Source organism: Onychostruthus taczanowskii, unplaced genomic scaffold (genome assembly GCF_017590055.1).
Source record: "Onychostruthus taczanowskii isolate IOZ18803 unplaced genomic scaffold, ASM1759005v1 scaffold24, whole genome shotgun sequence".
In the NCBI taxonomy this organism is placed as follows: domain Eukaryota; kingdom Metazoa; phylum Chordata; class Aves; order Passeriformes; family Passeridae; genus Onychostruthus; species Onychostruthus taczanowskii.
In genome coordinates this window covers 6,607,920-6,632,880 of record NW_024499684.1, presented here as the reverse complement: position 1 = coordinate 6,632,880, position 24,961 = coordinate 6,607,920, and the positions used below count along the sequence as shown (strand labels likewise).

Below are 24,961 nucleotides of genomic sequence, written 5' to 3'. Positions count from 1 at the left end.
TAACAGGAAGGGAGCGGGGCTGACCCCGGATGGGGAAGGCACCGCCCGCCGGAACGGGAACCGCGGAGGGGGGAGGCGGGCGTGGGGCCGGGGGAACGGGGTGTGCTGGGCAATCACGGGCTCGTCCTGCCCCGGTTGTTGCCCTGATGTCGCTGACACCCCCGCGCCCTGCACATCGCAGCTCGTCTGGCCCAGTCCTGACCCTTTTCCCCACTTGGACCTCCAGGTTTCTTTACAGTCAGCTGCCACTGGCATCAAGTTGCTGTACGTGAGTCCGGTGTTTTGTTGAAAGAGTGGCCCGCTAAGAGAATGCCCGTACAAATGAGAAGTCGAAGAGAAATAATATTGTAAATACGCACTCCCGAGTGGGTGTGGGTTTTCAGGGTGTGAAGTGAGAGCGCCGGGCTGGGGTACCTCAGTGAGAGTCAACAAGATGCAACAAGTGAGGGTGGCACTGAGGTGATGACAGGGAGGAGGGACACGGTTAACCTGGGTTATTAATTGTTAAGGCGTTTTGGCAAATCACTCTATTGTCAAGGGGTATTTATCCTTTCAACAACGGAGATGGCATAAGCAAGTTTTGGAGCCAGGTATGAACATGGTGAGGGCGTTGGTGAAGTCTCTTACTTGGAAGAGTTCTCCAAGCCCCAGGGTCTAGCATAGGGCCGCATTCACAGCCGTGGGCAGGCTGAGATGCTGCAGGCAGCACTGCTGTAGGTGGGAGCACCAGCCGTGCAGGGCATGGCAGAACACACCCAACAAACCCAGGGCAGAGCAGGCTCCGGGAGCATTCCTGCTGGCAAACTGCCCCTTTGCTGCTTCGGCTCCACATCACCACGGCTCCTGATTCCGACCTGCAGCATCCTTCCCAAAGGGAGCCTGCAAGAGAGCCAGAGAGGGAATTTTGACAAGGGCATGTAGTGATAAGACAAGGGGAGATGGCTTTAAACTGACAGAGGACAGATTTAGATCAGATATTAGGAAGGAATTCTTGACTGTGAGGGTGGTGAGGCCCTGGCACAGGCTGCCCAGAGAAGCTGTGGCTGCCCCGTCCCTGGAATTGTTCAAGGCCAGGTTGGACAGGGCTTGGAGCAACCCGGGCTAGTGGAAGGTGTCCCTGTCCATGGCAAGAGGGTTGGAATGAGGTGGTCTTTAAGGGCCTTCCAAGCCAAACTGTTCTATGATTCTGTGAACCTGACAAATAGATTTTTTAAAAAAAAATCTAACAAAAATTAGTAACAATCAGTGTGTCTAAGGATTGGATTGCCAAGTGGGTTGCTACTGTAAAATAGGGTGATGGTTTCAGCCTGTAGTGACTTCTCAGCGCTTTCCTATTCCAACAGAAGGGGAGAAAAATCAACAGAAACTCCATATGCTTTGAAACAGGGTGGCCCAACCACACGGGTGAGGCCTTGGTGGCTCGAGGGGAAATCATTACTCATTTTGGCTACGAGCAGCATGAATAAGAAGATGTTTATATATGCAAATCAAGTTCATTGTAACGTCTGCTGTGGGGAAAAAAAAAAAAAAGATAATTATTAAAAAAAGAGAAAAAATACTAAATGGCCTTGTGCAGAACCACGGGTCAGGCCTGAATACCATCTGAAGCAGCCCCTGGAGGGTGTTTCCCCGCGATGCCCGGAGCGCGGTGGCGCGGGGCTGTTCGCGGCGGCGGCCCCGCCTCAGCCCGGCCCGGCGGGCGCAGCCCCGTCCCGCCCCCGCCGCCGTCACTTCCCGCAGCTGAGTGCGAGCCCGAGCCGGGCCCGGCCCTGCGAGCCCCGGTCCGCGGTAGGTGCGGGGTGTGCGCGGGGGGCTGGCAGGGCTGGGGTCCGGGCGGTGCCGGGGGTGTCGCCCCGGTGGCGCTGCCGCCGCGTTCCGAGCCGCTCGGGGGATGCGGATGGCTGTCCCTGCCTCCCGGCTGTGCTCTGCGCCTTCCCGGAACGGTGCGGCGGTGCCGTGAGGTTGCGGTGGTTCCCAGGCAGTAAGGTAGCAGGGCTTGTGGTTTTTAATTGCTCTGCAGCCCCCCAGACTGCGAGGCAAGCAGCTTTGCAGGAATGCCTGCGAGGAGTCGTGATTTACACCCTGGTTTCTGATAGCCCCGTTGACGTAAGGGATGGTTCTGAGCTGCTAAATGTGTATCCCCATCAGCGGAGGGTCAGCACCCTAAGGGAGAGCTGTGCATGCTGTGTGTTGGTTTGGTGCTGCCTTCAGTCCCTGCAGCGTTATAAAACAACCTGCCTTTCAGGGGGAAAGGTGTAGGCCCAGTCCATGGCCAAAGGAAACTTTCTGGCACAATTACATTAAGAGATGTCCATGTATCGATAGATGAGTGAACTTGAGGGGAAATGCTTCCTGTCTTGAAGACAGAGCAGTGAAACTCGCAGCTTGTTCACCATTTCTACAGCTTTCATCTCTGTTCTTGGTTGCCTCAGCTGCATTTAAAAAACAGTTCTGGTGGGAACACATAGATTTCTCACTGTGGATTATTCTTTTCTCCAAGGAAAGTCACGCCGTGCCCTCCCCATCCTTAGATGTGAGGCCGGAGCAGCTCCTTTCCCGCTGTGTGCTGTTGTCAGCCGGGGAGGCTGCTCCCCTTTAGGTGGGCACTGCCAGGCTGTGGCACTCAGGGAGCCGGGTCTCCTCCTTCAGCGCTGCCCTTGGGATGCCCCAGTGAAAGGAGGGAGAAGGGCTTGGCACCTGTCCCTCTCTCATCCGCTCAAGGACAGCTGGCATGGGGTGGAAGTGGATCCTGAGCTCTGAGAGCTGCTGTCCTGAGGCAGAATGGCTCCTCAGCTCACCCTGGGGAGCTGCAGTCCTTACCCTGCCTTGGGCTGTGCTGGTTGGGCTCCCTGCTGATGGAGGTGCCTTGTTCCTTTGCTGTGTCCCAAGGTAAAGGTTTTACAGCTTCTCATGTGAAGGGAAACGAGGAGTTAAAAATGTTCTTTTTCCTTCTCCTGGGCAGGGTAGCTGTAACAACCAGCAGTGGAGGATTAAAGGAACCTGAAAAATAAGCTGATTTTTCTTTTCCTTATAAATAATACCAATAAGAGAGAAATGAACATAAATTGAGCAATTTTAATGATTAAAGATCACTGTCAGAGGAAAATCAGAATTACATACAATGCATAAGCCAAATCAAGAAGTCTTACTGTGGAAATTGCTCATGCAGTCTTAATTTTATCTTCAGACAACTGCTTACTTTAAGAAACAGTAAATGACCTCACAGTTAAAGATTTTCTAAGAATATTACATTGTACCTTTTCTCCTGTAGATATAGATCCTGTAAGCACTGTTTCCTCTTGTATATGACAAATCCCATTTGTGACAATTGCAAGAAAATGCAATGCAACAAATGCTCATGCAAAATTAAGCAGATGAATCTCAATTGCTATTCACTGTACATCTCTTTATGTTGCTCTATGAAGTATTTGGCTATAATTTACTCTCATTTTAAGGTAAGAGGCCCATTATACTCGTGTAATAAAACTCTGAAATTAGCTGGCATACTTACCTGCTTGCATAGTTGATTTAAACTGCCTTGGTAGGCCTGTGTTGTGATGTATTGAACCAACATGAATATGAACTTATTCCATCTGTAGTCCCACAGAAATTAATTAGACTGTCTACAGAGTACTAGTTGAGGAAAATAAAGATAAAAAAGTTGTCTTCTGTTCTGTTTAACCAGGGTCATGCGTGCTGAAAATAGGAAAGGGGTTAGGTAACACTACAGAATTTACACTGCTGATGGATGATTTGCAGCACCATTCCTGTGTGTCCTCTTCCTTCTTTGTGGTGGATTCCAGCTCTGAAATTTTGCAGAGCCTTGGTGATGGAGGAATAATATAAACATGAAGACTCATGGTGGCTCTGTTACTGCCTTGAAACATTGTCCCCAAGCCAGTCCATACTGCCTTTTTTATTTTAATAATTTTATTTTTTTTCCTTACCTTTAATATTAGTAATAGGTGAACTGCCTCCAGTCTTGTATTAGAGTAAGTTTGGGTTTGAGATAAACATTTCAGAAATTATTTTGTCACTTGAATGCTTTAGTCCCATTCATTCGTTTAAATTATGTTTTATTTTTCCTAACAGAACACAGATCTCTCTGGGAACAGAGATCCAAAGATAACACAGTACCTAAAATTGCAAGCTTCAACTGGGATTTTCCATAGCTTGAGTGTGGAAGGTATTTATCTTCAGCTAATTTTAGCAGATTGAAAATCCCGGAAGTTACCCCAGATAAATGCTATCTGCTTCTTCAGGTTCCTAAATGCCTTTGAAGTCCCTATTTTCAAAAGTGACTCAGGAACAAAATTCCTTGGTGGCATTTCATTTATTTTTCCCTAATTTTACACAAGTGTTGCTTTAAAATGCAGATGTGTCTCTTTATTTGCTTAAACAAATGAACAAAGCCCAGAGCATAAACATGGTTGGTGCCAATGCAGCCCTAGCTGGGAATGATCTGCAAAGGCCAAGATAATGCTTCTCTTGATCCCAGTGTGGCACTGAACAGGATTTGTTATGATAAGAAGCTAATAAGGCATGAACAAAAGTAGCTATGCCTTAATTCATAATGCCACTGCTCTGTATTATCCTAGGGATGTTCATCTGGGCTGTAGATGTGATTTATAAACTTTAATTAGATAAATCTCTCAGAACCTCTTGTTGGAAATGTGGAGCTAGTTCTAATAACTTGAATTAACTGAGAAATAATTGAATAAAGGTCAATATGTGATAAGTTCTCCATTTTGCAGAAGAAGATGTAGCTTTAAATGTTGCATTGCTTGTAGTTAGTAATGGAAATGTGAAAAATAGCTCAAGGTCGTTCAAGAAGACCATGGGAGAGAGCCCTTGGGAGCTGAGTGTACAACAAGGTGTGCTCCAGCTCATTCCCATTCTTTCTCTTTTGTTGTCTTACTGGAGAAAAGCTTTTCCTCAGGAAAGTCTTTGTGAGTATTTGAGGGATAGATGCATTTATGTATTTTGCATCTACCTATATACAATAAATCTACTTTGAAGTATTTGGTTTCTTTGTAAATGTTCATTGCAGTAGTCTGCTGTAATACTTGTTTAGGTCCTTGGGAGTGAGCTTGTCCTTGGGCTCCCAAAGGAGGATGTGGGTGGTGGTTGTATCCCCCCAGTGACACGGCTCTGTGTGCTGTGCATGGTGTATGTCCCCACTTCTCATGGCCATGGAGCAGTGGGGAGAGTGTGCTGTTGTCAGGTGCTGTGGGTGTCAGAAATCTTCACCTGCCAGGGGACCCACTTATATAAGTATCTTGTCATCTGGCCCTGGTTGTCTGGGATGCTGCTGTTCCCGTGGGCGGTAAAGTGTTGCAAACTGACTTTATCCTGCTTGGCATTTTGAAAAGGCATGAAGTAGAGGCTGTGGAGTTACAGGAATTGCCCCTGGATCCTTGATGTTCCTGTTCTTGTTGCTTATTTCAGCATTTATGTCTTTCTGGTCTAGGTCAGAAGAAGACTCCTCCTCCTTCAGCAGTAGCATGCCCATAGTCTTCCTGGCCAATGATTCTTCTACAGCAAGCAGGACTTCTTCCTCATCCTGAGAAGCCTTCATCCCTTCCTATGTCAGTGGCTACAAGGCCAAGAGCCAGCTCACCACTGTCCCCACCAAAGTCTCTCGGACTGGGGCCTTCCTTTCATCACACACAAGAAGAGGAACTTGCCAAGGTGGTGGAGCAGGACCCTATGCTGGAGGAACTATGTAAGCCCCTGTGCTGTAAGCTTTGCAATGTCACTCTGAATTCGGCCCAGCAAGCCCAGGCTCATTACCAGGTAAGGAGAGCAGCAGGAGGCTCAGCTTTTGGGGCTGCTGCATCTGCAGCTTGTGGAGACATTCCCGTGCCAGCACGAGCACTGCCAGCAGCGTTGCTGTGGTAGCACAGAGGGAAGTGTGGGCTAATGCAGGAGGACTAACTCAGCTTCTCGAGGGGGTTCTGAGTGCTGCACACGAACAGCAGCATTCAAGTTGCTCATCTGGAGCTTCCTCTGCACCACCTCATGGACTGAAACTGCTCTGTAGACATATCTTCACCCTGCTTGGGTTTGCTGGTTGTCCAGACATGCTGCAGTGCTTTCTTTTAAGGTGTTGTTACTGGAGCTTTTTGCAAAAACACTGTCCATGAGGACAGAGAAGTGGTGCCAAGATGGCATGGGTGAAAAAGCAGACACTTGTGATTTTTCCTTTGTTTTATGCAACCTGTATTTGACATCTACACTAGTTTAGTAAAATGGATTCCAGACATGATTTTGTGAGGCCTGGACAGGTGTTTTCTGCTGGATCTAGCCATTAGGAAAGAGGCTGCTGCCATGTGTTTATCAGGGTCTCCTTTCTGAGGCTATGCACAGCACTGATCTGGTGGGGCCTTTTAAGCAACCACTCTCATCAGCTGGGTTGGCTCAGATCAAATTTATTTTGTAAAGCTGATCTTGTTGACTTGTCTGAAATAGGATAAGGACTTTTTGCATATGCTTCTTGGTGAAAGATAGAACAGGTCAGCCTTGCATTATCCCATTTTCCTACACCCTCTCTGCCTAGTGCTCTGTTTGCATGAGTATTGGAGACAGTGACTTTCTCCACCAGTGAATGTAAAAGGGTGGTTGTCCATAAACTCAGGACACCAGACCCAGATTTCAGATTTGCTGTTGGCCCTGAAAAAGTGGTATTCTGCTAGTGAAGCGGTAGGTTGGATTGGTGTTACACTTTTAACATCTTATTTCTGCAGAATTTCTGCCTTGAGGGGACAGAAGTAAATTTTTACATAACTTGCATTTGACTTACTATGCATCCACAATATGCATATATACAGTCTCATGTTATTCTATCAGATTTTCAGAACACCAAAAACATCTATGGTATATGTTTTTCAAGAGAAAATATGAAGTGGTTTTTAAGTTCAATCTCATGTTTTAACTCAAGCTTGCAGTCTCATGAAATCTGTGTTGTGTGTTCAGGCTTTTTAAAAAACTGTGCAAAGCATTGATAGTCTTAAAACACAAAATACTGGGTTTAAGTGAATAGAAACAGACTGAAAAAGTAATTGTAAACTTATTGAGAAAATCAGCTGAAGATGAGGCCCAGTCATTCTCGGTGTTAAGCATTTTGGAGAAAGGGAGGAATGCCTGCATCTCTTAAATTCAGAGCTGGGTGACAGCTCCTTTACCTGAGCTGCCACCTTCATGGGCACTTTCTCATTTCAGTCTCTGGATCCTTTGTGTTTCAGAGTAAAATACTACTATTAGAACAGTGATTAATCTGGGTTGTCTTTGCAGGGTAAAAACCACAGTAAGAAACTCCGGAATTACTATGCTGCCAACAGCTGTCCGGCACCTGCCAGGATGAGTAATTCTGTTGAGCCTGCCCCACCTCAGGTTGTCTCCCTTCCAACTCAGGTAAGGCATGGCAACAGGACTGACATCATGCTTGCTTGTCACCTAACCTTCAGTAAGGATAACCAAATCTCAGGCTTTGAGGATTACCACAGGAGTTGGGAAAGAATTTTCCTTGTGGTGACACAGGATGGTGGAAATGGCCCGTTGTGAGCTGTTTGCTTTCCCTTGAAGATGCAGATATTGATCTGCCCTTGCAGCACAATGTTGGACTTCAAATGTTCTATTTCTGCCTGGCAAATACTTTGATTCCTAGGTACGTCTGATGTGCTGCTGATTATAGCTGTGTAAGGGCAGGTATAAAACAGCATTGCTGGAATTGGATTTGGATGTGAGGGTGTGGCATCTGCTCTGCACAATCATCCCGCAGTTGTGTGAGGGAAACCTACGTGGAAAAAGTGCTTTGGTGCTCCTACACCCATTGCCCAGGGCTGTTAGCTAATTCCTCTTTTGTTGCTCCTTTTGAAGTGCTCATTCCTGTGTGCGGAGTGAATGGATTGTTCCCTCAGTGATCCAGATTAATTCTGTTTTGGGCACATTAGAGGAAAAAAGAGATGGTTTTTGCTATCTCCTTCTAGAATTCATGCCTTGGGTTTATCATGAGATGTGACAGCTAGCCTGGCTTTTGCCTGTGCCTGTGCAGGGAAGCACAGCTGGGCCACGGGGATTGAAGCTGTGTCTGTCAGTCCCCACAACGTAAGCCTGTGTTGCCTGTAGGGAAGCAGAGAGCTTTTGCAGAGTGGCAGACTGTTCCTGGCCAGAGGGAAATCTGGCCCCGTGTAAACTGGCATTGCAGCTCATGGATGTGAACTGGGATGGGGTGGGGTCCTGCCCAGGGCGTGAGGATGTGGCTGCTGCACCTGCCAGGGTGTCTGGTGGTGTGGTTTTTAATGGAAATGGCCTGTGGCAATAAAAATACCTCTGGGGCCATGTGAGGGTTCACATTGTAAGCTAGAAATCAGAATTGTGTGTCTCTAAGTTTGAGCAGTATCAAAGGAGATGTGAAAGACTGTTGACTTGTCAAGTGCTGCAGTGACATGGCTGCATGAATCACTGCTGCTGCACTGTTTACAAAACACTTTTCCCTGGATGTTACGTGCTGAGGAGGCATGGTTCCTGCCTGGATCACTGTATGTGGTCTGACTCCAGACACATGAAGGTGTCCTTCACATAGCAGGAGCTACTCATGTGAGACTGGGTCCTTCCTTTGAAGTCTGGATCCAGGTGTCCTCCTGCCTGAAGGTTAAGGATCAGAGGTTTGGCAGCTTTGCTACTGTTTTTTTTTCCTCTTGCTGTGGTCAGGGAGCTGTGTAAAGACAGGGTGCTGTGGACAGATTAGTGGACTGTAAATAGGGGAGAGAAGCACCTGTACCTTTCAGTGGGTGTTCCTCAGAGTGAAAGTCACTGCTTATCAGCTCCCAGCAGTTAGGAGTTAAATCATTGCTGTGATGCAAACAAGCCTCTGTGGCTGTTGCAGAGCTATTTGTTCAGATTGCTTTTCTCTCCACCTCAGGCCAGGAATTTGCAGGCTCTCCTGGAGGCGAGGCAGGAACGATGAATTTCTTGTAAGAACACTTTGGGGACAACTTGAGAGTGTCCTAATCCATGGATTTTAATTCCAGCTTTCCTGCTGTCTGATGAGGACGGCAGAGATCTCAGTCCCTGTGACTGAAATATTTCAGCAATTTAACCTTCCTGTATTTCACATGCTGTCTCTCTCTTTGCTGCTAGATGGGATCCAGTAAACCAGGTGGCAGAGTGATCTTGGCTACAGAAAATGATTACTGCAAGCTTTGTGATGCCTCATTTAGTTCTCCGGCTGTGGCACAGGCTCACTACCAAGGGAAAAATCACGCCAAGCGGCTGCGTCTTGCAGAGGCACAGAATAACTCATTCTCGTAGGTATTGTTCAACCTCATCTCAGGCTGAAAGCGTGTGGCAGTGTCCCTGGCAGTCCTTTTGTCAGAAAACTCTGAATTGCAGCTGTTCACATTTGTTTAATCTGCAGGGATGCCTCAGAACTAGGCAAACGAAGGGCAAGGAAAGAAGGGAATGAATATAAGATGATGCAGAACAGAAGAAACATGTATGCGGTTCAGAACAACACAGGTAACTTGGAGATTGCATCTATTCTGTAGTTGGAATAGTAATTAATAATAAATAGGCTTGTTTATCTTCTGTTTCTGAGGTCTGTTTTAGCAGAGTGAGGTTGTAAAAGGAGCTGGTCCAAGCTCTGCTGATCCTTCATATCTGCATGGCTTTTTTTCCCCAGCTGCTAAAGTTGCTTTGTTTTGTCAGCCTGCTTGTTAGTTCTTTTTCTCAGTTTGTAACTTAATTTACCATCTGCCTGTCTCTAAGGCTGCTCTAAGTGGTGACAGTTTTCCTGCTTTATTTTCTTGGCAGGTGGCCAAGGTGCTTTGACTCCTACTGTGGCACATCAACCTGTACTTGCACTCCCATGACCAGAATGAGAGAGCATGTTAGCCTCCCTCTAAGACCATCTGTTCCTAGCATAGAGTCCTTCCTCAGGTGTTAGATACTAACTTTGCCTCTTTACTATGATTTAAAGAGTGTATTACAGCCTCCAGCCGGGCATCTATTTCTCTTTTTCATTTTAAGTTGTTTTACAAGCACACACTAGCTGAAACTCTGATTCCTGGTGAGGCTTGGTTTAATCATGTCATTCTAATCACTGTTATGTGGAAAAGATAAATCTTTTCAAGCTCTATTAAATACCATTTTGTGAGCTTTAAACTGAGGCAGCTTATTCTAATCAAAAGACTGTTCCAGTTCTGGAATTAGATGGTTAAGAAAAAAATAAAATTTATTAATTACTTGAATTATTAGATTCCTGTTTTCAATAAGACTGGGGCATTAAACCCACTCTACTACTTTATAAGTGCTGTGTTGTGTGCTGCACTTCTGTAAATCTGGAAATCAGCAGAGCAGTTGTGGGGAAAATAAAGCTTGACTCCAATCTGTTAAAGAAGCAAATCTCGGTCTGCTTTTCAGTCATTCATTGGACTTAGGCATTGTCACTGAGCTGCCTCAAGCTTTGATTTCTTACAGGTAACCCAGGCTTTTCTGTTGGCTCCCCAGGTCCCTACTTCAACCCCCGCTCGCGCCAGCGGATCCCCCGTGACCTGGCCATGTGCGTGACGCCCAGCGGCCAGTTCTACTGCTCCATGTGCAACGCGGGCGCCAGCGAGGAGCTGGAGTTCAGGCAGCACCTGGAGAGCAAACAGCACAAGAGCAAAGTGTCCGAGCAGCGCTACAGGAACGAGATGGAGAACCTGGGCTACGTCCAATGACGCGCCACCCTCGGTAGTAGTTTGCAACTAGAGCAGCTTGTCTCTCGCCTGCTGTTTGCCACATGCCCTGCTTTGTGCTCCATTGGGTAGGAGTATGCTCTCGAGCTGTACATGTAACACCTGCAAACTTACTGGTATGGTTAGGTTTTTTTTCTGTCATAGTCGGCAGGATGACGCTGTGCAGGACATGAAGTGTTTTTGGTGTTTGTTTGCTCATTATCTAAGGCTCTTCGTTGTGTTGAGTGGCGGGGAGGAACTGTGTCTTCTCCCCAGCCTTCTGCATGAATATGCAAAGCCCAAGAAGTGCTGGAAACTTCTATGGTCCTACCACATGGGTGGACCGTGTGCAAAGCCCACTCCCCTCTTGGCACACCACAGAGCAGTGCTCCAGAATGCTTCCCTACAGCAGACTGAATCTCTGGGCAGCTTGTAAAAGAGGGGAAGGAGTAGGGCCTGTGAATGTGTGAATTAGGTGGTGTACTTGTCCACACTTTGCTGCTTCTGGCCCCCATTACAGTCCAGAGTAGGTTCTTTCCACATCCTTGTAGAAAGGCTCTGCATACCTCTTCTCCTTGGAGGATCTTGCCTCTTACTGCTTCCTCTGCGATGCAGATTCCATTCTGAACGTCTGACATGGATTTCAGCTGATTAGCCCCATTCAGAAATACTCTTCTACTCTTGATATTGTTGCCTGAACACCTTAATATACCATGGGTGTAGCTCATCTCCCTGAAGAGAATCTCTGGGGATCTCAGTGGCTTAATGAAGTGAACTGGAAAGCAAACCTGCTCAGGTGAGATGTGCTGTGCTCTGATTCTGCCTTAGACTGAGTCAGGTTGAGAATAGATGGAAGGAGCCATCAGCTGTGATTTCTTTGCATGTTGATGTACAAGAGAGCAAGAGTTGGTCTCTGGCCTGCAGTCCTTGCTCTGGAAGAGGAGAGCTGCCTGGACTCTGGGTAGCAGATACTGGTGTGTCCCACTTCCATGCCATTCCCTGGGCAAAGCCTAATGGGTGTTTATGGAGCAAAGATGAAGCTTCTAGCTTTGAACTAGAACTACCAGTATTGGTTGGCTTCCCCCCCCTTCTTTCTTTTTCCATCTCAGGATGGGTTTTAATTCTATTCCTTGGTGTATACTTGACTGTTCTAGGGACCATCCAAAAATCCAAAGTTATGTAGGATTTAAATGTGAGGGTGATGATTGTTTGAGTAACAGCTTTGTGGCCTCATGGAAGTATTCAAGAAACTTGTTAAGCAACTTTTGAATTGTAGACAAACTCAGAAGGTGTGTGTGTTTGTTTTGATATTCCTTAGCAGAAGTAGGAAGGGGAAAAAGAGCAGAAGTAGGGCTGTCAATTATTCTTCTGCTTGTTTGGGTAGATATGAGGAGCTGTGATTGGAGTCCAGTTCACAGTGTCATTAAAACATGGTCTCCAGTGGCAAGGGCAGCGTGTAGGTGGCTTTTGTTGGACCTGATCCCCTACTGTGCTGCTGGAACTGTGCACTGGTGTAGCTTCACTGACTTCAGTGGCAGGTGCAGAGAGAGGGTCCAGGAAGCACCATGGCTCATCTCTCACCCCTCTTCAGGCAGCTGGAATTAGATGCAGCTCCTTTAGTTTCAGTAGGATTTTAGCAGGGATGAATTGTACCTAGTGCATAGTGTTGAAGGTAGTTCCCCCCCTCCTTTTATTGCCATTCTGATCCTGCCTCTTGCATTCCAGAAGGACTTTCTGCTTGCCTTAAAAAAATGAAGAATGAGTAACAAAAAAAAAAAAAATCCAGATAGTCTTTATTCATCTTCCTAGTCCACCTTCAAAAGGTCTGTTGCACTTGGCTGCTCCTCAGAAATTGACTTATTGTTTTCTTCAGCTCCCTGAGTGAACATCATACAACCTGAATGCAGCTTTCCTAAATCCAGGCAAGGTGAGTGCTTGCGAAGTAGTTGAAAACAACCCCCTAGATCATTCTATGCTGATCCTTGCCCTGCAGATAGAGGCAGAGGAATAGGTGTCCTCATGAACGGGATTCCTTCCCCTCCTTTGTGCAAAACTCAGTTAAATGGGGTTTGTGCCCTGGAGCAGGTGAGAAAGTAGAACAGGTGCCCAGGTTGTAGAGCACTCACTGAACAGTTAGGACAGCTTTGTAAGTCTGTTTCTCCTGTGCTTTCCTGCCTCTACCTCACCCTCTGTGTAGCCTTGGAGAACATTTGCCTTTCCAGAATCTTTCATCAGCCTTTCCCCCTCATCAGTTGTATTGACAGAAGGGCTCTGGTTTTCTCTTTGTGTCCTGTCCTTAGGTTAGCCAGTCTGACACCACTGTCCAGAGGGACAGAGGGGGTTAGATGAGCCTTACCACAATGTGCTTCAGCACAATGATCCCTGCATCGTGGTTAAACATCCCTCTGGCTGTAAATTAAAGCATGGCATTTCCTACAGGCTGCAATTAGTAGCAGAAAAACAACCCTTGGTGAAATATGAGCTGGAGGAGCTGTAGGTACTGCTGTGTCTGACTTATTGCTTGGGATGAGGAGGCATTTTTGCCTGCTTTCACATGCCCCAAAAATCAGCTGTTCTCCACTTATCTTTGGTTACTGCTCCTACTCCCAGCCCAGCCATCTGCTTCTCATTTGGCATTTCCAGTGACTGCTGGAGGTGTCAAAACCTGGTTTGCTCCAGCTGTGCAGATGTGCCACAGCTCAGCCATGTGCTGGTGCTTTTGTGAGGTTGTGTGAGGAATGTGCAGGGGGCTGTTCTTCCAGGCTCCTCTCTGCTTGGGGCTGAGTCTGGTTTGGAGTAGTGGCTTCGGTCTGCCCTGAGCAGAGAAGCCTGAATTTGCTTTGTTCTGTTCAGTGCAAGTAAATGTGATCATCCTGGTGATTTCAGAGTGGTGGCTTGTAGAGCAGGTGTACAGCAGGCAGTGGGACTCAAGTGACAAGGCAGGACAGATTTCCTCCACAGAAGGAAAGATGTCTTGCTGGGAGAAGCAGCTGAGACTCACTTTGCCCCAGTGCTCTGTTGTGGCTCTTCCTGCAAGCTACCAAAGCTTTCCTCTCCCTCTTCAGCATTGCATAATGGCTTGTGATCTTCCCTCTCCCCTTTCAGCATAGGAAGTTGCTGACTGCAAAGAGAAAACACCCAACCTCCCCATTATCCCTAGGGTTCAGGACAATCCAAACTCACACTTGTCAGCATTAGATACTGAGTAGATCCTGATTTTATTTCTTTTTGTGAAAGGTGTTCTCCAAACCACTGTTCAAAAAACACTGAAAACAAGTTCTGGGCAAACCCTTTTGATGTGGGTGGGCTGGGGAGAACACTGTACAGCTGAAGTGCCATTTTCCAGACCCAGTTAATCTTTTTCTCATGTTAAACCAAGTACCAAACCCAAGAAACAGGACTTCTGTGAAGCTGTCACATTGGCCAGTAGGTTAATGACCTTTGCTGCTAGAAACAAAATGTAAATCAATATGTTCATATTTATTTTACTGTGCTGACCACTAATTGATTTGTTAATATTTAAGGCATTATGCTGTAGGTTGTTTTTAAGTGGAAAAATGCTACATCGCACTTTGCTTTTGGATCAGAACAACTATTTATTGTATTTGTGAAAATGTTTTTCCTCCCACATAGCTATTGTTTTCTTTCCCTTGATGCAAAAAACCCAACAAAACCCAAACAGGAAAACCCACCCCAAATCCCCCCAACCAAATCTGACCCATGGATCTTTGTTTCGTCTCATGCTAAAATGGGGATTTCCTTGCAACTTTTTATTAAATGTCAATTTCCAATTCCTTTTTCCTCAAATGATTCCTTGCTAACTCGGGATGTTATTTTTAGAGACAAAAAGTTCATGCCTCATTTAAACATTCATTACTTTCAAGGCAGGGAAGTATAAACCATGTGGAATCCATGAAGTTGTGAGGAGTACGAAAGTCATACAATTTTGTTTGTATTAGGCATTAGCTTTTGTTTTGCATTCTGCACTAATAAGTAAATCTGTTATAATCTTGCCTAACCTTGGTCTGGTTTTGACTTTTTGCTTTCTTCATGCACATTGAAAGGAGCCCTGAAAACTTCTGTGGAGTTGCTTAGGATGGTCATCAGTGTAACAAAAAGCAGATTTTTTTCTGTAAAGCTGCTTATTTCCTTTCCTAGATGCCCATTATGGGGCATTAGAAGGGAAGCTATTGCCATAAGCATGGATTCATATTTTAGCTTACTAATGCTTGATGTCCCTTTGCTACATTACTTAAGTGATGCTCTCACTGTAACCAATGGGAATCTTGCCTGGGTCAGGAATAAATGAAATACCCAGGGCAAAGATATTATGTTGGCTGGGGCCAGGCAAGGTACATTGCTAAGTTTGTCATTTACTCCTCCATTTGGATTACAACACTCTTATGGTTTTGCTTTTTGAGGACCATTTATCTGGTCCTGTAAGGATTTGGTCTTGATCCAGCTAAAATAGTTTGAAGTACCTTGACTTCAGTTGAGTTAGGAGCAAGGCTTGAAAACCTTCAGGAATTTCTCACTGCTGATGTTTTATATGTGTTTTTTGTTTTGTGATTTTTTTTTTAATTTTACAACCACATATACAAGGATGCTCTGGATGAGATGGAGATCTGTTGCTGATTATGGAAAAACAAATGCCATGGTTGCCAAAGGATAACAGAAAATGGAGAAATATGGACCTGGTTTCTTTGAAGCTAGTGGCTAAGCTTCTTTTATTTTGGGTTGGGCTTACCACCTGCGTAAAGTTGGAAGGGAAAATACAATCCACTTTGAAATAAATGTGGTCAAACAGTAGTTCTGAGAATCTCTCCTTTAAAAAATGTATCACAGCTAAAATTGCATTGGCTTACCTGAAATATCTGCAGGTAAAGACAGAATTGAATTTTTAAAAATAAAATCAGTTTTTCAGTTTGTATTTTGCAGAGGAAAAATTACTTGATTTAATATCCTTCTGCATCTGTCCAGCAAGACTATTTGCAAGAGCTTTGAACTTATTTCATCTAGAGCCTTCTTGTCAGGTTGTTTTGTACATTTTTCCTTATTTCCTTTATATTGTACTGACCCCCGTGAGGGAATACTTGATGAGAATGATTTTTTTTTTCTTCATTATATAATAAACCATATTGCTCTTACCATTGCACAGCCCTGATGTTTGGTATTGCTACTGCTCATGGCTATACTGGGAATGACAGAGTTAGCCCAGCACTGAGTGCAACTACATGAACATGTTTTCACACACTGATAAAGAAGTATAATTTAAGGCAGAATTTGTTACTCTGGAGGAGGGTCAGTGTATTTCCAGCTTTTACTAAAAGCCACCTCAGAGCTGTCTTGGCTTTGGGAGGGTTTGGGAGTGCTCAGATCTGGCAGGATGGGAGCCAGGAGGGACACAAAAGGCTCTGTCTCTGTCTGTGCTTTCCCCTTGAGTGGACAAGCTCTGCAACAGCCCCAGGCTGGGCCACGGACTGGCTTTCAACTCTGGCTGTGAGGAGGTGGGAACAAGCTGAGCCTGATACTTACATTTGCACATTTTTTTTACCGGACTGCTGTTTCCCCCCTTCATTACTTGAGGGCTCCAGAAGAGCATATGCTTGTGCAGCATAAATGACTTCCCAAACCAAAAGGACATTGTGAGTGGAGCCTTGGAAGCACAGAAAATCTGGGTTTTTTGAGTTCAGCTGAGGTAAGAGCAAAGCTCAGCCCTTCTGTGGTGCTGTAGCTGTACTGTTGGTGCAGTGAGCTGGTGAGCTCAAGGGCAGGGCCCTGGGTGGGGGCACACCAAAGGCATTTGGGGTGTGACTGCTGTTGGGGCACGGATCTGGGTGTAAAAGCAGCTGTGAACCAGGGATGTGTCCCTCTTATTCCAGGCATTGGACCCTTACAGAGAACACTGACACTGGTGGAATTATCCTGATTTACCTTTTGGGATGAGAGCTACCTCTGTGCTTAGGTGACTTCTTCTGTGCTAATAGTGAAATGCTGGAGGCTTTATGTGTTCTCTCTTCCAGTAAATAGAGTCATAAAAACTTGTAAGTGCAGTATAATGTTAAATCTCACCCCAGCCCTTCACTGTTTATGTTTATCCAGGCTGTGTTTGGTCATCTTGGAAACCAAACCCCTACAAAGCAGCGCGTCCCCATGATCAGGTGTCTCTGGTAAAGCACTGCCTTTTTAATATTTACATGTGGTAATTGTATTTTATACCAATTCTGTAGCAATTTGGTACAGCCAAAAACCATAGTGATACCCGGGCAACCTAACTAAGAGTCACAGGCATTTGCTGAATTACTCATCATATAAAATACTATAAAAAAGATGAAAATCATAGGTTAAGTGTGTAATTTGAAAGCATAAATAGCCCTCCGTCAGCTTCTACAATTACCCTTGTGTCTAAGGGTTTCACATAGTTGTCCTGTAACATTTTACAATTGAGGAGGTAAAATTTGGGGGGAAAATGATTTGTCCACAGTCTTTGGGCTGTCCCGGACTGCTCTCCATCCAGCCTCCCTGCTCCCAGGACAATGAAAATGACTGGATTTTAAAACCAATTTGATTAATAATAGTTGGATTTTCATTGTTCATGTAGTGGCTTTAGAAAACACTAGGACTTTAGCATGTGGCTTAAAAATAATGAATCCTGACAGAGAGATCTTCCAATATTGCTTCTGCCATTAAACCTTAGTGGAGATGTGGAGAAACAGCAGCTTTTAGGAGGATTGTAAAGGATGCAGTTTTGCAGAGTGCAGGTTTGGAGGCTCTTCTATATTCATTTATGTCCCCTTCACATAAATTCTCTTTATTCCTATTTCTAGTTCTGCTAAAGCGTTTGGAGTGAAGGATGCTTCTCTCTTTTTGAATAGTAATAAGCTGCTGTAACAGACAATATCAAGGATTTATTGGCCTATCCTTCAGGGAATGATGTGCTCTCGACTGGCCTTATTCCATTGGGCTTCTGCACCTCTCCACCTGAGTGAAACAGGAGCAGAGCTGTGTAAAGTCACTGGAATTACATGAAGGTAAAGAGAGATAGGATGATTATCCACAGTGTATTATCTGAGACAGGGAATGTGGCACGTGTTTGCAGTACATATAAAGATGTTAAAAAAGTATTAATCTAAGGCTTGTTGCACAGTATCAAGGTACAAAGACACTGAGTGAAAGAACAAGGTGTAGGGCTCTAGAAAGAAATGAACACAGTTGCATGAGAAATAAAGTGGGCTGCATTTGATATGTTTATGGAATTTTGTGCAGGAATGGAGGCAGCTGTGGATAGTTCCAATCTGTCTTTTGCCAATCCCACAGTCCCAAGACACTCTGAGGGTTCAGCTGCCTTACTTGCAATTATACTCTTGCAATAAAATCTGATAAAATTTGAGCTGCACTGCTGACCATTTGCATTACCCTTTCCTTGAGGCTGATCTGCAGTTGCAGACAAGAGGCAGGATGCAGGAGGCATTGTTCTGCAGAGCCAAGCAGGCTGCTCCTTCCCCTGCACTCCCTTCCCACAAAGGCAGCAGGCTGGGTAAAGCCTGTGTCCTTGGGGTGGGCTGTTAGCACAGAAGGCATGACAACCATTATTAAAATGTAAGATTTGGCCACATACCTGGAGCTGTGGGTGAGCAGGACACAGAGAGAGGACCTGGAAGGTCAGGGTGGCTGCATGGAGCAGCACCTCCCCTCTTATCAGGGCTCTTGATGGGCAGTCACATCAGCCTGGACTCCTGGCAGGCATTGCCCAGTGTCTGGCACATGGGACAGATTTCTGCAGCCACCTTGTTCACATGGACTAGCACTGATCTTCACACAGCTCCTCACAGCTGCTGAGAAATGCAAAGGTGAGGCAAAGCACAGCTATAGGTATAGACATACCGGGATATATTAGGGCATAATAAGCTTTCAAGGCAGTTCTTAATTTGGGTACAGACTGTATATGCTAATTATATGGCAGCAGTCTTGGCAATTAGCATGCATGCTTTCAACTTGAATTTCTGATTGCTGTAACAAAGCCAGTGCTGCCTTCTCCACTCACTGACTTCAAAGCCTTTGTCTTGATTTAAGAAATGCTGTCTAAAGCTGTTAGGAGAAAATGAAGCTGTGGTACTGCCACTGTCAGGCTGCCCACTTAACAAACTGCATGGTAAATGGATGAGCAGCCAAGCTCCCTGCAATGGTTCACGAGAGCTTTGAAGCTGGAAAATGCCAGCCAGCATTTATTGTCATTGGCATACAACATAATATTCCCACAGTGAATACTGCACAGGTCTTCCAAATCAGAGCATGCATCCCTAAAATATGAGCACCCAAAGATGCACCTTGGGTCCAGATGACAGACTGTCATACTTTAAAGAGAATATTATGTACATATCCCAGAAGGGAAAGTAATAATCAGTGGAAGAAACAAGAATAGAAACAAAGAGAAATTTTAAGTTCCCTTGGATGATCCTGCCTGTCCTGGGACCCAAGACCAGCACAGGTAATGAGTAACATTTAAAAATGTTTGACACCTTAATCTGCTTGGGCATTTTCATCAACCCCAGCAGACATTTTAAATTGCTGTAGCATTTCTGTAAATCTGGTTGCAAGCTATCTTTGAAAACAAGGTTTAGACCCCCAAGCAAGTTAGTAGTTTACATAATTTAACCCTAGAAGAGTCATCAGCATGTGGTTGTGCAACTGCAGTGGGTGAAGTTTGAGCCTGGCTAGAACTCTCCAGGGCAATCCTTTGCAGAGAGCAGGAGTTGTCTGAACTGCCTACGCCAAAATTAAGGATTGCAGTCCCCTGTTGCTGCCAGGGTACATTTCTGGTTCAGTCTCAAGCTACATCTTCCTCTTCAAGCATCATCATCATGTGGAAGCTCATCTCAATACTGCAGTGCCACAGTCAAAGTGCTAATATTTGAGTGTCTTTCTAGAGACTGGTTGAGGTCACCCTGTGCTCAGCAGGTGCCACTGAAGTTGATCTGGATTTCCTCCAGAAGGAAGTGAAGCTGTGTCACATCATGCAGGAGCATCACTTAATGCTTGGAATTTGGAAAAAAACCCAATATTTCAAATTATAGCATCGAATGGCTGGTGGCAATTTTGCCAGACAAATATCACATGTCTTTCCCAGAAGGATTCAGTCTTTAATATCATTTCGGTGCTGGAGGCTTTTCCAATTTCTGTTTATTAGAAACTACTTATCTATGTTGGAGGTGCTGCCTTTAACCCAATAGAGCTGGATCCACCTACAGCACTGTGAAAAAATCCTGTCTGCAGCATTTTGCTTCCATAGACTTGCTGTATAACCAAAGCAAATTGTCTCCTTGCAGAAATTAGGCTTTTGAAGGGCTAAAAGAGTGTTAGCTCTTCATCTGCTTTGTGTGCTTTGAGGCTCTTTCCAAAGAGTTCAGCATTTACACCCTCAAAGCATGGAAATGTATTGCTGACAGGGAAATGTGGAAAGTGGTGTGGATGGAGAGCCCATGGAAGGAAGAGAAAAACAGGGGCTCTGAGATGCCAGGGATGCTGTGCCAGTCCAGAGCCAGGCTGAGGAGCAGTGCAGCCACCTGGCTTCTCTCCCCTTTTTTCTCTCTTTCTGTTACTACCTTTCTAAACCCCAATCACCAGCTGCAGTGGAGGTTCTTGCTGTGTAGCTGAACTGGTGCTGAAATGCAGCATTTTGGGGAGCAGTCTTGTTCATTTGGAGCACCAAAGTCCAGGCAGGCTCTATTACTTGGAAGATTTCCACTTGCACAAGAAAAGGCCAGTTTCAATCACCATCCTCATGCCCAGATTTCCTATAGAGCACAGAATAGGGAACAGCTGCTTGTTCCACCTTCACCTATTTGAGCCACTGTTTTGTTTGTTTGTTTGTTTGTTTTAATGGGATCTTAGTGAAACCATGATGTTTTTCTGTCTCAGTGAAATCTTTCCTGTCTCTCTGGGGAAAGAGCAAGTGTGGTATGACTGGATTCATTCCCATTTCAAGGAAAAAAATAGAATTCAAGGTGTAATACGTAAGTGGCAAATCTGACTGTCCTGAACATTCATGTAAATGCAGTTATATACTTGAACCTTCTTTACTAGGCAGTAAAAAGGCATTTTTATGATGCATTTTATGGGGCTGAGGAGATGAGTGAGCCATGGTCATGTGAGGGGACAAGTCACCCTCCTGAAATTCTCTAACAAGCATTTAATCTTTATTACCTGGAGGGATGCCTTTGGTAACTGGGAAAGTGAGAACAATAGAGAGCTGAGGTCAGTTTTGGTGGAAATGGGTCACAGTAATTCATACCTCAAAAATAACTCATATTAGTTGGTATCCACCTTCTCAGGCTCCAATTTTGCCATCTTCCTGCAGGTCCAGCAGCTTGGCTGTGGGCTGTGGTGTCCTCACCCACTGCAGATTCAGGCTGTGGTTTTCTAATTGGCTTCCAGAAAATTAAGAGAAAAAAATACCAAAGTCTTGTAGCCCCTTAGAAGACTGCATGTTTCCATGTGTTTGAGCCTCCTGGATGCAGAATTCCCATCGGTCCCCAGCGGGGTCGAGGCTCTGGAGTGCTGGCTGCAGCCAGAGAGGTGCAACAGAGGTGGCAACACCTTCTGGTCACTCTTACAGGTGCCTGGAGCTCTCAGGATGCTGCTATCCCTGGAAAAGGGCACGTGGGATCCCTCTCCCCACACCCATGCCCCATGTCCGTCTGTCCTGGTGGCTGTACTGCCTCACCCTGCCTGGCCTCAGCTCAGCCAGACCTTCTATGCTGTGATCACACCTCCTGATGGCACTGCAGACATACTTTTAGAAATCCCGAGCAGCTCCCTCCTTAGACCCATATTTCAAGCTCTTATTTAATGTTGCCCCATTTTCAGAGGTTTTAAGAAAGGTGGCAGCGCTTTATTGAGATTGGGTTGTTGTTTTGTGGCAAGCAGAGTGATGGCATTTTATTTTGATTTGAACAGCACACCCATTAGGATTTTGAAAGGTAGTAATATTCCCTGGAAACAGAAGAGGGCAGCTGTTTTTTGGGAAATGGAGAGTGCATTGACTGTTTTTGAGAATGAAGTAGCAGTCACTCAGATCTAGATGAGAGAGCCTTTTTTTTTTTTTTTTTCATGAATGAATAAAAATAGCACAGTATTTCAGGGCTGGTGCTGGTGTAATTAGTGTGTGAAATAGCTGGACCCCCACCACCTTCCACTGAGTCCCTGGGTTTTGTCTGGCAAAATTAGATTCCTTGCAATTTTATTGCAATGTAATTAAAAAGTAACCAGGGGAATACAGAACTCAGTCTTCAGTGATGTTCAGCTTCAGACAGAGTAAAAAGCATCTGCAGCTCACTGGATTGAGTCAGTTTCTTTATTTACTGCCCATGAAGAAAAAAAAATGCTGTCAATTGTCTGTAGTGTGCATGGAAAAATCAGGTTTCGTAAATGTTTTTCAACCCCTCCAAATACATGGGGATATTTTAATTGAAAAAGTTTGTATTAAAGAACAAATGCATAAATTCCAAACCAAAACATCCTCCTGGAGTAAAATCTTTGTTTGTAATTTCTCAAATCAGGCATCTTGATTTTTCAAACTTCCATTTCCAGTGTTAACAATTACACAAGTTTGACAGGAGATTGCAGTGAGCTTAAGTTGATCCAAATCTTTGTTTCCTGACAAATATTTGGCTGAAGACCATGTAGCTGCTCTAGTGTGCAGCCCTGAGCCCTGATTTCAGGCCCAGAGCAGCCCAGCTCTGGCACCAGCCCCAGCCTGCCTTGCCTTCAGCCTGTACACCTGTTTTTCAGTGCATGCAAACAGCACAGAGGCACTGCAGCCTTATAGCACAGGGTGGCCAGGTTTTCCATAAGAAATTTCCCATACCTGATTTTCCACATGATGCCTGTTCCCCATCCAAAACCCACAAGCCCCACTCCCAGGTCCCTGTGGCTGGGGCTGTGCTGGGGGGCATGGCTGGATCCAGAGTCAGGAAGTTGGGTCTGTTTTTAAAGCCAAAATAATTGCACTGAATCCCATGGAAACACGTGTTCTGGATGTGTTTTTGCCCCCAGTCTATTGTGTGTTTCCTGGATGCCACATCCTGGATGTGGCTCTTAATGAGAGGGGCAGTTAATCCCCATTCCTGTGGGACTTGTCCTTCCCAGTGCCTTTCTTGGTCCAGGCAGGTAATTTGGAAAACTCAAGAGTGACTTCTCCCAGGACCTTCCCAGTGCCACTGTGTCCTTCCAGCTCTGAAAATAAATGGGAATTTTTGTTTTTGGCTGCACCAAGAAGTATGTGAAAAACAAATTGTCTTTTTTTTTTTTAAATAGTTCTGGGGCAGAAATAATTAGAGACCCTCTGTAATGAAGCAGTACTGACTGAAAGGGTAGCCCAAAACTGCTCTTCTGATGCAGCAAATAATGAGGGCTGCCCTAAACTTTTAATCAGAGGCTCAAATTTTATTTGCAGCTCCTGACAAGGATAGCATCCCTTAATAATGCTCCTGACAGTTCCAAACTCCTGAAATTAATATGAGAGCAACGAGGATTTAATGGAAGCGCTAATTACAGATGCTGGAATTATTCTGCCGCAATTCAAAACCTCTGATGTGGAGAAACTCTTAGCATGGTTGGGCTGTCATCTAATTTCTATGAAGTTTTGCTGTGAAAGGTGACCCTGGCTTCACACACCTTCCTTCTGCAAGATGTGGGCATCCTTCCCTCACATTGACTTCCACAGCTTGCAGAGAACTGGGATGCAAGCAATTAATTCCTTCTGTTCTGGAGATGCTACTACTCATACCCCTTTTGAGTGCTCTTCCCTCTATTTCCCCTCTCATGATTAGTCATAATGTCCTCGTGGACTCACATCCAGGCTTTTTCCAAAAAAGCTGACTGGTTATGCAGGTGGATAAAACACAGATGGCTGTGGCAGTTTGTAGCTGGAGTGCCCCCTCTGCAGCAGGAACAGCTGAACCTCGTGTGGAGCAGCTTCTGCTTCTCTCTGCTCCATGGGCTCGTTTATTAGACCAACAAATTGGTGCTACTTCACATGGGTATTCAGGGATTGTGGGGCATGGGTGGAAGTGGAGGCCAGGCAGCCTCTAGGTGAGAGAGAACCATCCATGCACTCAGTCTCTAACGCTGAGTGCACCTCCCAAAAAGCACAGATCTTTGGAAACAATCTGACATTATCAGTAGACCTACTTATGCCTTGCTCCAAAGCCACTTTTTACCCCAGACATCCTCCAAATCTCCCAGAGGTGCATGGAGACCCTGCCAGGTCCCTGGGGCTGGTGGGCAGTGGGAGGTGGTCCCTGGCTAGTGAGTCCTTGGCAGGCTGGGCGGGTGGGCTCCACCCTTAGCAGCCACCGGGCTCTTTGGAGCTTTCATGGTGATGCCAGGAGATTGCTGCTGGCCTGACAAGCTGCTCTGGACACCCCGAAGGATCCTGTCACCATCCTCCTAAAGGTTTTGTTGGGGTTTTGGAGACTGGCTATATGGCAGCAAGCCCAAACTGCCCTCCTTGCATGTCTTGAAAATGCTCTCTCTGGATGTTTAGCATTCAGGAGAACGAGAATTAAATTGGAAGGCTTTAAAGTGAGAGCTTCAATTTCCAAGATCAGAGGAAGTCACAGGCTGAGGGACTGGAGAGGGACCTTCCCCAAAACGTGAACATCTTTTGATCTATGCAACTTTTTCTCGTCTCTCTTACAGGCAGCTGTGAAACCTGAATCTTTATATTAGTTCCAACTGTTGAATGACATTAGATGATTCATCTCTGCTATTAACACAAAAAAGTAATACCATTTTCTGCTTTGCACATAATGCCTTTTGAGAAATAGATGAAGACATAAGGGACACCGAAGAAATATTTAATCTAAGCTTTTTTCCTTCAGCCCTGTATTTTGTCACTCTATTGAATGATTACACTCCAGTTCCTGCCCTTCCCCAGTTACTCTGGAGACAGTGACAAAGGCAGGAGCCATCTCATCCTGCTTCAGTGCCCCTCTCCTAAGGGAGGGGTGTGCATCTTTTATCAAAAAGTAATAAATGTTCTTTGGTATAACTGAGTGAAAAGAAGAAGGGGAAAATCACCAAGCTGGTTTCAATGTGCTCTGTTAATAAGCCAGAGCCACTGTCATAAAAATGCCAGCACCAGCATTGAAAATCGAAATATAATCTCAAGGATTCAGCTGTGAAATCTAATTTGGCCAAAGAGGGGGCTTGGAGATTTTTCCACTCTCTCTGGTCAACAT

General features: G+C 45.3%; 1 protein-coding gene across 9 annotated transcripts; it reads left to right on the top strand.

Moving 5' to 3' along the window:
- Positions 1 to 24,780, top strand: ZMAT3 (zinc finger matrin-type 3). Of its 9 annotated transcripts, none has more exons than XM_041405797.1 (7): positions 1 to 264; positions 5,471 to 5,796; positions 7,294 to 7,413; positions 9,142 to 9,308; positions 9,419 to 9,519; positions 10,480 to 10,734; positions 24,420 to 24,780. In XM_041405797.1, the coding sequence occupies exons 2-6, from the start codon at positions 5,527 to 5,529 to the stop codon at positions 10,719 to 10,721; spliced, it is 900 nt and encodes a 299-aa protein (XP_041261731.1). In that variant the 5' UTR covers positions 1 to 264; positions 5,471 to 5,526; the 3' UTR covers positions 10,722 to 10,734; positions 24,420 to 24,780. The 9 variants fall into 9 exon arrangements, with proteins under 9 accessions (XP_041261731.1, XP_041261732.1, XP_041261733.1 ...); XM_041405798.1 differs by lacking the exon at positions 24,420 to 24,780 and adding an exon at positions 16,305 to 16,903; XM_041405796.1 differs by lacking the exons at positions 1 to 264; positions 24,420 to 24,780 and adding exons at positions 1,766 to 1,788; positions 4,093 to 4,186 and having other exon boundaries at positions 10,480 to 15,859.
- Positions 24,781 to 24,961: the final 181 nt, after the last annotated feature.